This window comes from Stegostoma tigrinum, chromosome 11 (genome assembly GCF_030684315.1).
Source record: "Stegostoma tigrinum isolate sSteTig4 chromosome 11, sSteTig4.hap1, whole genome shotgun sequence".
In the NCBI taxonomy this organism is placed as follows: domain Eukaryota; kingdom Metazoa; phylum Chordata; class Chondrichthyes; order Orectolobiformes; family Stegostomatidae; genus Stegostoma; species Stegostoma tigrinum.
In genome coordinates this window covers 6,227,922-6,240,384 of record NC_081364.1, presented here as the reverse complement: position 1 = coordinate 6,240,384, position 12,463 = coordinate 6,227,922, and the positions used below count along the sequence as shown (strand labels likewise).

General features: G+C 42.9%; 1 protein-coding gene across 2 annotated transcripts in view; it reads right to left on the bottom strand.

Annotated features, from left to right (window-relative positions):
• LOC125460468 (MICOS complex subunit mic25-a-like) overlaps nt 1–12,463 on the bottom strand; it is a 470,470-nt gene that overhangs the window by 135,386 nt on the left and 322,621 nt on the right. For both annotated transcript variants that reach the window (XM_048547985.2, XM_059649634.1), the window contains exon 7: nt 5,296–5,431. In XM_048547985.2, the coding sequence (XP_048403942.2) occupies nt 5,296–5,431 (136 nt within the window). The remainder of the gene's footprint in view (nt 1–5,295; nt 5,432–12,463) is intronic.

Here is a 12,463-nt window from a genome sequence, read left to right as displayed (position 1 = left end):
CTAATAGCATCTTTTGTTTTTAGAAGCACTTAGACTCCTACCTGAATATTCATAGATGCTGTAGAATTGCTAAAGCCTGGTTTTCACTCACTAGTCACATGCTGAGCTGCTGAATTCATCCTTGTTGTGATGAGTGGTATGTGATGCATGGATGCTTGAAGTAAAACAGCACTCCCTCTCATTACACAATGTAACCACACAGAAATAGATGTAGTAGGAAAGATGTTCGAAGGCAAAACTCCAAGAGCATACCCTAGAAAAGGTTAAATGGTAAACTGGATGAATGATCTAAACATAGAACATTTGAGGTTCCATAAAGCTCTCTTGGGGGGTTGACTATTTGCCTAAACTTTGCTCTTACAGATTGATGTAATCTAAACCTCATCAGTGTGTAATGGCCTTGTAGCATACATTAAAGTATCATGTATCACCTGTTTTACGCTCCCTGAGGCATCTGCTGTTCTCCTGCCTCAGTGAAACTATCCCTGGTACAAGTCTTGCTTTATCCAAACACAGGTGAAGCTGCATTAAAGGCCAAATTGCATCCATGCTCATTGTTTAGCTCAAGGGGCCAACTGTTTTGTACCACTGTTATCTGGATAGTAGCTGTGGCTGAGTCAGAAGACTGCGGGTTCAAGTGTCTGGGGATGGGTCCACAGTCCAGGCTGATGCTTACTTGCTGCACTTTTTTTATTGTAGCTCAGCCAATATTTAGTGGCCATCCATAATCACACTGAAGGCAGTGAAGAGTAAATGACATTGCTGTAGATCTGGAGTTACATGTAGGCCAGACCAGGTAAGGATAACAATTTCGTTCCCTAAAGGACAGTCATAAACCAGATGGCATTTTCCTTGCAGTCAGAAATGGTTTCATGGATATCATTAGAATCATAATTCCAGATTTTTATTGAATTCAAATTCTACCATCTGCCATCAAACCGAGATGCAGCAGAGGTGGAGGTTGAACAGTTCATCAACTTTACTAATACCTCTCACCCAAACGTCAACTTCATTTGGGCCATCTCTGATACCGCTCTCTTCTTCCTCGACCTCTCTGTCTCCATCTCTGGTGACCACCTCAAAACCAATATCTATTTCAAGCCCACTGACTCCCATAGCTACATTGACTACACCTCTTCCCACCCACTTTTCTGCAAGAATGCGACACCCTATTCCCAATTCCTGCACCTCCGCCACATCAGCTCCCAAGATAAGCCATTCTACTCCTGAACATCCCAGATGCCCTCGTATTTCAAGGGCTGCAACATCCCCCCGCAGCAGTTGAAAATGCTCTCGACCGCATCACTTGCGTTTCCCACACCTCTGCCCTCACACCCCCTTCCAGCAACAAAAACAAAGACAGAATCCCACTTGTACTAACGTATCACTCCACTAACCTCCAGATCCAACGTATCATTCTCCGCCACTTCCAGAGGATGCACCTGCAATCTGACCCCACAGCCAAGGATATATTTCCCTCCCCACCCCAATCTGCCTTCCATAGGGAGCGGTCTCTCTGTGACTCCCACATCTGCTCCACATTCCCCACTAGTCCCAACACCCCTGCACCTTTCCCTGCAACCATAGGAAGTGCTACACCTGCCCCAACACCTCCCCCCGTTACCTCCATCCAAAGAACCAAAAAAACCTTTCACATCAGACAAAGGTGCACTTGCGCATCCGCTAATATGGTCTATTGCAACTGCTGCTCCCGATGTGGCCTCCTCGACATGGATGAGACCGAGCAAAGGCTCGGAGACCGCTTTGTAGAGCACCTGCGCACTGTTCGTGACAAACAACACTTTTCAGTCCCTAACTATTTCAACCCCCCCTCCCACTCCCTGGGTGACATGTCCATCCTGGGCCTCCTCCAGATCACAATGATGCCTCACGGGAAGTGAAGGAGCAGCATCTCATATTCCGCCTTGGGATCCTACAACCCAATGGTATCAATGTGGACCTTGCCAGTTTCAAAATCTCCCCACCCTGGCCTCATCCCATGGCCAACCCTCCCTTTCATCCCTGCCTTCTTTACCTGACACAACCTGTTCATCTTCTCTCACACCTACCTGGTCCTCCCACCTCACTGACTAATCCCCACCACTGCCTACCTGCACTCACCCATCACTATCCCACCTACCTTCCCCAGCCCCAATCCTCCTGTCTGCCCTAACCCAAAACATCAGCTTTCCTGCTCTTCTGATGCTGCCTAGGCTTAACGGTCTAAGGAAAACCAATGCCAAAAAGTATTTCAAATATCAAGACAAAGCTTTATTAATCCAGTTAAAGAGGAATGTGATGAAGTTGGTAGGAGAGGGGGCTTCAAAAAGGGCCAGGAAAGAAGACCCTCCTGTACTAGCTTGACAGCAGATAGGTTAATTAGTCCTCATGGGGACTGTAGAGGGAGAATGGTAAGTGGGTGAGAAATGGTAACAGAACATGTTGCAGGCAGACATCAGTGTGCAAAATCCAGAAAGCACAATCCAGCAAGAGCCTAAAAATAACAAGTGTGGTAAATGTTAATCTCCAAAATCTGAATGCTTTCAAGGAGTTTATTCCATCTCAGAAATTCTCACCGCTTCACAGCAGAACTGCGGAGGTGAAGTCAAGGGAATCAGACAGCAACTGAAAGCAAATTCCCATAGATCTTAATTAGACACAGGCCCAGAAAATGCCGACCGATGTCAATGATCAACTTGCAGGTTTGCACTTAACTAGGCTTCATAGCTGTGCCTGTATTAGTTTTTAGAATTGACTCATCCCAATAGTGTAATAAGGTAATAAAACAGAGAACATCACAAATTATACTGTAACCCAAAACAAAATCTAAGAACTGAGATATCCACAAATCTATACCTAAAATCATTGACTTGGTAAAAAGATAGTGCTTCCAATCCAATGAAATCAATGGGGAACAACACTGTAACAATAACCCCTGTTGGCACTTACTAACATTACAGCCCATCGAGTCCATGCCAGCTCTCTGTACAGCAATCCAGTCAGTCCATTTCTCCATTCAATACTTCTGTTTGGCTCCAGGCATGACTCTGCAATCACTATTTAAAAACTATAGCCCATAATCATCAGTCAGTGGTTCAAGCAACGACGATTACTGCTGGCCTCAAAGAAAGCCGTGCTGAGTGATCTGTTTTTAGCAATCTGGCAAGAAATGTAGCTTTCTCAACATGTGGTTGATAGTATCATTGTTTAATGAGGAATCCCATATCAGAAGACAGATGTAATCAAACAGTCAGAGCAACCAAAAATTTTCAAAGGCAACAGATCAGTAACTAAAATCACTTTTAAACATTTTTACAGGCAGCGGAATAAAGGTCGGGGGGCATACACAAAACAACATATACTCTTTAAGTACTTTTTAGAAATATTCAAACAGTCATGAAATTAATCCTACATAAAGACAGATTGTGCTGGAGAAATTTAGCAGGTCTGACAACATTGTGCAGAAAGAAACATAGTTAACGTTTCGAGTCCAATGACTCTTCTTCTGAAATAGTTCATGTCCAAAATGCAACGCGACCTGTATAATATTCAGCTTTGGTCTGACAAGTGACAAAAAAACTATTCAGCCCGCACAAGATCCAGGCAATGGCCATCTCCAACAAGACAGGGTCTAATTCACTTTCAATAGCACTATCATTACCAAATACCCCACTCTCAAAATCCTGGGAGTTACTATTGACCAGATACTGAACCGGAATACGTATATAAATATTGTGGCTATGATAGCAGGTTAGTGGCTAGGAATATTGCAGCGAGTAAGTCATCTTCTGCCTCTCAAAAGCGTGTCCACCATCTACCAGGCACAAGTCAGGGCTGTGATGGTATACACCCAATTCTAACAGCTCTAACAGTAATCAAGAAGCTTAATATGATACAGGGCATAGCAGTCCATTTGACTGGCACCATGTTCACAAACATTCACTCCCTGCATTATCAATGTTCAGTAGCAGCAGTGCGTGCCATCTACAAGATGCACTGCAGAAATTCACCAAGGTTCCTTGGAGAGAGACTACCAAACCCGCACCCATTACCACTAGGAAGGACTAGGACAGCAAATACATGGAAGCATCACCACCTGCATGTACTCCTCCAAGCCACATACCATCCTGACTTAGAAATATATTTATTGCCTGTCCTTCAGGCTGATGGGTCAAAATCCTGCAACTCCCACCCTATTATGGGTGTCCATACAGCAATTAGACTGCAGCAGCTCATGAAGGCAGCTCACCATCAGCATTTAATGAGCAGCTAGGGATGGAAAATATGTGCCAGCCTAGCCAGCAATGTCCAAATCCCTTCAATGAACAACAAAAAGAAACAAGTTATCCCTTTTGTGATTTTCATGACTTCAGAAACCCAATTATCCATTCAAATCATATCATAGCAAAATGTATTAGTATCATTATACAAAGCATTTTATTCAGCTGATGTGCCTAATATTTATTTTTATTCATTCATGGGATGTGGACATGGACATCGATCGGCATTTAATGTCCATCCCTAATTGACCAGACGGCAGTTAAACATCAGCTACATTACTGTGGGTCAGGAGTCACTTGTAAGGATGCCAGATTTCCTTCCTTAAATGACCTCAGTGAACAAGATGGATTTTTCCAACAATCGACAATGGTTTCATGGTGACCATTAGACTCCCAATACACTCCAGATATTCACTGAATTCAAATTCCACTATCTCCCATAGCAGGATTCAAACCCAGAGCATTACCAAGGTTTGTGGATTCATAGTTTAGCGATAATACTGTTAGGACACCACCATCCTCCACTGCTGAACCTACACGTACATATTTTTCAGCTGAAGAAATGTTCACTTGAACAGAATCAACAGAATTACAACCCAAGAGGATGACCTCCATCTGATGTCCTCCCCTTTTTAGACTTGGTGCTTGCTGGTGAGCTCCAGTGGAAAGAAAGGGACGCAAAACCTAAACTATGTAAACAGCCAGGATTGGGAGATTACTTCTGACACGAGCCACACTCTCTATTTACTTGGTTGCAATAACAGGCCAATCTGATGCGAAACTGACTGATCCACAATATCAGGGGGTCTACATTATCACTGAAAACATAACTTATTCACTAAGTTGTAGGGTGCTAGCATGGGTTCGATGGGCCAAATGGCCCCCCTTTTGTACTGTAACCATTCTGACATTCTATGGATTTTTTTTTGCTTTACAGAGGAAACAGATCATACTACTGAGTTCTTCTAATGTGAACGCGCTCCTAAATGTCAAGAAGGTAACACTCAAACCATACCTTTTGTGCCTCTCTGATGCAATGGCGGTATTCCTTGGCGAAGGCAGAGCACTTTAAGGTCAGTTGTGGATTTTCTTGATAACAATTAAGGATCTGGGATTGCAGATTTGCACAGAGAGGCTCATAGCTTCTTGACCTGTCAACAAAAGATATAAAAAAGATAAAGTCTTTGAACATTTTATAAATGAACAGATTTTCAATATATGTCATAAAGTGCTTTATAAAGGTTTATTCAGGTAAGGATTTTTTTTTCTAAATCCATAGCAAATGTGGGGTTTCAATCTGCTGTGCCATGAGGCAATAAGATGTGGGCTTGCATTCCTGATTCACAAGGCAACAAGCTCTCAGTCCAGCACAATCATATATTCCTCCCTTAGACCAGGGAAAAAGAGTCGTCACCTTGTGTCAGCTCCCGTCAGCCTGTTATGGAATACCATCAATACAGAGGCTGGGGAGCTGATTACCCACTTTACCCTCTTCAGGTACTCAGTGAGCGGCACCAGGCTTTTTTGAGTAGCAGACAAGAAGAAAACCTAAAGTAAGCTTAGAAAGAGAAAAATTCACTTCCCACCATGATCTAGTTGATCAACACAGAACATAGAACAGTACAGCACAGTACAGGCCCTTCGGCCCATGATGTTGTGCCGACCTATCACCCTAATCTAAGATCAAACTACCCTGCACACTCTATATGTTACTATCGCGCATGTGCCTATCAAGAGTTGCTTGAGTGTCCCTAACATATCTGACTCCACCAACACAGGAAGTGCATTCCACGCACCCACCACTCTCTGAGTGAAGAACCTACCTCAAGCAGCTCAAGTCAATATTTGAATGGTCTATTCAAAGAATTTGACACATTGCCTTTCACAATCTCAAGACAAACTAAACAGCTTTACAAAAGGTGAATTCATTTTAACATGCAGGCACAGTTGTAAGGATGTAGCATCTAAGAACGAGCATGGCAAGGCAGCCCACCAACACATTCTCAGGGCAATTAGGAATGGGCAATAAATGCTGGCCCTGTCAGTGACACTCAAACTCCATTAACAAATTTTTTAAAAAGCTCCCAAAAATAGCAATTCGGGCAGCACAGTGGCTCAATGGTTAGCACTGCTGCCTCACAGTGCCAGGGATCTGGGTTTGATCCAGCCCTCGGGCAACTGTCCGTGTGGAGTTTGCACGTTCTCCCTGTGTCTGCATGGGTTTCCTCCCACAGTCCAAAGGTGTGCAGGTTAGGGTCGACTGGCCATGGGAAATTACCCATTATGTACAGGGATCTGTAGACCAGATGTGTTAGCCATGGGAAATGTAGGGTTATGGGGAAAGGGTAGGGGGTATGGAGATGGGTCTGGTGGAATGCTTTTCAGAGGATCAGTGTGGACATGTTAGGCCAAAGGGCCTGTTTCCACACTGTAGGGATTCTGTGATTCTATGATAAATGACCAAGTCGTCTCATCTGGGTGTTAACTAAGGGAGACATATCGGTCACTAGGAAAATGCCGTCAACTCTTCAAAATAGATTATTTACATTTTACCTGAGAGGGCAGATGGAACCTCTGCTTAACACATTAATCAAAAAATGGCACTATTCCTCTGGTACTGCATTGAAGTGGCAATATAGATTATGGATTTCTCTAGGATGTAGCTCGACCACAATTTTCTGTCTGGGAGACTAGGGTGCTACTCACTCAGCCATAACTGATGCAAGGCCAGTTTTCACTTCAATTTTGTGTTTGTTCTGAGGTAATCTCAGACGGTGCAGCAGTTTAGCTGTTCGTTCTGGCCTCAGTGAAATCAGGCTGATGTAGCAATTTAAAAGCAAATCTAAGTAACAAGGGGTTCTGGGAAGGTAAACTGGTTAAAAACGAGTTGGTAACTGGAGGGAGTAAGTTTAAGACAACCACCAAAGGAGAAAGGCAAAGATTGGAAAGATTTATTTCATGAAGTAGGCTGTTTGAACAGGGGAATGCTTTATTAGAAACAATGCTGAAAGTAGAGCATCTAATAGCCTTTAAAAGTGAAGTGGATAAATATTTCAAATAGAGAAATTCTGAAGGGTGCAAGGAAATGAGACTAAGTAAATAGCCCTTTCAAAGAGTCAGGCAGGAGCAATTGGCAAAATGGTCTCTTCTTGTAGAATTCTATAATTCTAGACTTTTCATGCTTGGCTGCAGTAAAATGACTTCTCACTGCATGTTCCGTGAGTGGGACTTGGTTCAACCTCTGTAGTTAAGCAGTCCACTCTTCCACACTGTCTCAATTTAGAGAAGTAGCATGACTAGCGTCTGTGGAACTGTAATTTAGTACTAGTCAGCGCCTACGAAAGAGCAGAGGGCAGGCAAGAGAAAGGGAAGGAAGCAATCAGACCTGAAAAGAACACAGTCATTCACTGTGACTGAAATTGTCTCAAATTGGTTCAAAAAGGGAACCTACTCTGAAAAAAGACAGTTTTTATGCTCACGGTGTTGAATCTGAATGAACATTAACATCCCTTGTCTTGACAAAGATGCAAGTTTATTGCTCCATCTTCTTTGCTACTTCAATGTCAAAAATCTACAAACACTGGTGAGCAAAATCCTGTCTGTTGAATCTCATAAAGGAAGACTAGCAGTCTTTAGTTGTATGGACTGAAGACAAGCCAAGGGTAGGAGCCTCCTTTGCAGGACCCTTGGGCCCCTTCAGCTGCACCTCCAGCACCCCCTACCAAAGGAAAATCTTCTGTTTAACCCTCTCCCATGGTGCCTTGATCTCAGCCCACATCTCCACCTCCAAGATCTCTGCCCTTGGACTTACCATGGCTCCTCAGAGTGGTGGGATTCACTGTGGTCCTAGCAGTAGTGACTGCTTCCCACCGATACTGCTGATACCACAGAGGTTCTGGTCTGTCAGTTTGGCCAGCTGCTCTCTTACGGTGGCAACCCGTCCAGAGAGAGGGGAAGAAGTGTCACCCTAAAGTAAATAACGTTTACTCCCAGCTTTAAATTTCAGCTGGGAAGTTGTCGGATTCATTCATGGGACCACTCTTAGGTTTTTAGTCATAGGTTATAGATGCATATAATACCTCAACGAACCTTTGCCATTTTGACTGAAAGGCAAGTGCACTATCCACAGAATCACAGATACAAGGTTGTGTAGGATTATAGATTTTTTTTTGACAAGATGAGGTACATTAGCACAGTGACTGGTGCCATAAACGTAAATGCAGCAAACTGGATAGTTTGGACTGAAGCCCATCCTTTAAATGTCAGACTGTAAGTATCCTCTGTGAAATGAGTTTGAATGAGGGGGAGAGGTGTGTGGGTGAAATGGTGGGGTTGGGGTTTGCACATTGCAGAAAACACAGGGAGGTTTTCTGCACTAATGCTGACAATAGAGATCTGAAGCTGGACAGTATTCCACCCTGGTAAGCAGATAATTTACCACACAAATAACTCATTGCAGCCAAAGAAAATATGCATTGCTTTAGCGGACAGTATTTCTAATGACAACTGTATTTAGAATATTTCAGAACATTTCTTGGCCTTGGTCTGTAAATTTGTCTGTTATCTTATTCAAGTTCAGTTTTTACTCTTGTTCTAATCGGTTCATTTTTGCTACTCTCTTACTTTTTCTACAATTGTAGCGAGTCAATAACTGGAGGTCAAAGATTTGAAATCACTGGCTAAAGATTACAGGAAACGAGAGGAGAATGTTTTTCACTCAGACAGCTTTTGGGATCTGCGACATTCCACATGGAAAGGCAAAGGTGGCCAATACCATCAATAATTTTCAAAGGAAATTGGACAGGCATATAAAGATGAAGAACCTACAGACAATGCAGATGATACTTGATATCACTGCTGTAACGGTATGTAGAACTGTACATAAGACTCTAAATGGAATCTGATCAACACTTTTATAATTTCAATGGACCTTTACTGCACTCCAAATTAACGCAGATGTCAAATTTGGTTGTAGTTTTAAATGCTAGCAACATCTTGAGAATATTATTTAAATGTAATGAACATAGAACATTACAACACAGTACAGGCCCTTCGGCCCTCGATGTTGTGCTGACTTGTCATACCGATCTCAAGCCCATCTAACCTACACTATTCCATGTACGTCCATATGCTTGTCCAATGACGACTTAAATGTACCTAAAGTTGGCGAATCTACTACCATTGCAGGCAAAGCGTTCCATTCCCTTACTACTCTCTGAGTAAAGAAACTACCTCTGAAATCTGTCCTATATATTTCACCCCTCAATTTAAAGCTATGCCCCCTCCTGCTCGCCGTCACCATCCTAGGAAAAAGGCTCTCCCTATCCACCCTATCTAACCCTCTGATTATTTTATATGTTTCAATTAAGTCACCTCTCAACCTTCTTCTCTCTAATGAAAACAGCCTCAAGTCCCTCAGCCTTTCCTCATAAGACCTTCCCTCCATACCAGGCAACATCCTAGTAAATCTCCTCTGCACCCTTTCCAAAGCTTCCACATCCTTCTTATAATGCAGTGACCAGAACTGTACACAATGCTCCAAGTGCGGCTGCACCAGAGTTTTGTACAGCTTCATCATAACCTCTTCGTTCCGGAACTCGATCCCTCTATTAATAAAAGCTAAAACACTGTACGCCTTCTTAACAGCCCTGTCAACCTGGGTGGCAACTTTCAAGGATCTGTGTACATGGACACCGAAATCTCTCTGCTCATCTACACTACCAAGAATCTTACCATTAGCCCTGTACTTTGCCTTCTGGTTACTCCTACCAAAGTGCATCACCTCACACTTGTCTGCATTAAACTCCATTTGCCACCTCTCAGCCCAGCTCTGCAGCTCATCAATGTCTCTCTGCAACCTACAGCATCCTTCGTCACTATCCACAACTCCACCGACCTTAGTGTCGTCTGCAAATTTACTAACCCATCCTTCTATGCACTCATCCAGGTCATTTATAAAAATGACAAACAGCAGTGGACCCAACACCGACCCTTGCGGTACACCACTAGTAACTGGTCTCCGGGATGAACATTTCCCATCCACTACCACCCTCTGTCTTCTTTCAGCAAGCCAATTTCCGATCCAAACTGCTATATCTCCCACAATTCCATTCCTCTGGATTTTGTACAATAGCCTTTTGTGGGGAACCTTATCGAACGCCTTGCTGAAATCCATATACACCACATCAACCGGTTTACTCTCATCTACCTGTTTGGTCACCTTCTCAAATGAGTAATGAGTCCACTAATATTTAAAGGTCCCTTTCTCAATCTGTGCCTATTCTATTTTAGACCAACACTGCACATTATTTTGTCCAGTCTGCTATATCCTTCAAGTTCCATCTGTCTACACGAATATAAATGAAATAAACTGGAAGACCCTTTGGTGGCATTCTTACCTGAGTCAAAACATTGTGGATGCAAGCCCAACTCCAAGAGATGACTGTATAGCTGTTGAGCAGTGCTGAGAAGGTGTTGCATATTTTGACGTGCCAGCTCTTGGATAAGGCATTCAGAGTACCTGTCCAAATGGATGCTTTGGCAGAGTACGTTCTGCATCTTTGCCATCTTCAGTTACCACATTCCCCAAGTGGTGCTCAATGTGGAGGATTCTTGGGTTGGTGATGGTATGCATGCAACAGGTCTTTCCTTGACCATGTCTGACTTTGTCAATAACCTTCTTCAATTGTAAACTAAACTACCTCACTTGAAATTCCAACATTATTTCTATAAACCTTGAAATCTATTTACAATACACTATCATAGAAATAGCTGGCCCTCCTCAAACCTCATACTCAATTTGAGAAATGCTCACAAAAATAAATCCTCCACCTGTGTCCGACTCTTGGCCTTTGCCTTTATTTCTTTTGTTTGATTATCAACACCTAGCCTCAATACTCATATGCCTGAACACAGAACTCACCTTCATCCCAGGATGAAACACAAATCTTAATGTGGCACCCAGGCCAAAGCCCATTACTGTTTTGACTCAGATCTGCTCCTATCTAGACTACGGCTCAATCCTATCCCCTACAGTGTCACATCAGGCCCACCTCCATCAAGATTCACATCACATTTCCACCTTGACCTCACCTGTGTCCATCCAGACCTAATCCCACTCTTCACCTCTACCCAGACGTGTCCCCTGTCTACACTTCAACACAGATCTACTCTTCTATACCTTGACTCCATTCAGACCAACTCTACCAACCATCTGTAGCCAGACTTTGCCTATCTCCACCTTGAACGAGACACATTTTTCATCTCCACCTCAACCTACATATGTCCCATCTTCACCTCAACCAAACCTCACCACCCAACTCTACTTAGATATGCCCACTGTCTACCTCGATGCAAACCCAACTCGAGTCTCCATCCAGATCCACCGTCCATCTCCATCTGAACCTACAGATTCATCTCCATCCAAATCTGAGTCCAATGACAGTTATTGTAAAAACACTTCTCCAGCTTGATCCGGATCTGCTTGCTGTCAACAATTTTCTCCCTACACTTGCATCACCAGAGATTCAATCAACCTTGTCTTCAGTCCGTGAGCATTACCGCGAGAGAGCTGCTAATATAGATAATTTCAATTGATCTTTTTGTAACTTAGGATTTTTAAGGCAGTGCAGCTACTGTGGAGAAGCAGAAGTAATAACTAGGTTGTTTACAGCTTTTAACGCTGAAGCGCCATACACAGCAGTAAACAGCTAAAGAGATATGTCTTTTAGGATATTTTCAGTTACCTTCACTTGCTGGGATGAATGATTAAATGGGCTGTGCCACCAACATTTGCAACCAGTCTATTTCTGGCTGCAGCGTAACATAAATCCTGACCCAAGCATAAAATTTCTGGGAAAACTAGTTATCAGTTAATCAGGATTCAATCGTCAGGCTTGTGTTTTAGTGGATCTGACTGTAAGAAGCAGTTTTTCTCCTTTGCTGGAATTGATGATGTTTGTGCCTGGAAACACATCTAAGTTGCACCTGGATACAATCCTTTCTTACAGCAATTAAAATTCACATTGCAGAGTGAATTAGCATATGGAGTGGAAACATCAAAAAGATGTTTCAAAGAATGCTTTCATTTATCATCGAAACAACTCAAAAATGCTTTAGTCAGTGAATTATTTTTTGTGGATTGCAGCAAATAATATTTATTGTAAGCAAACATATTAAACATG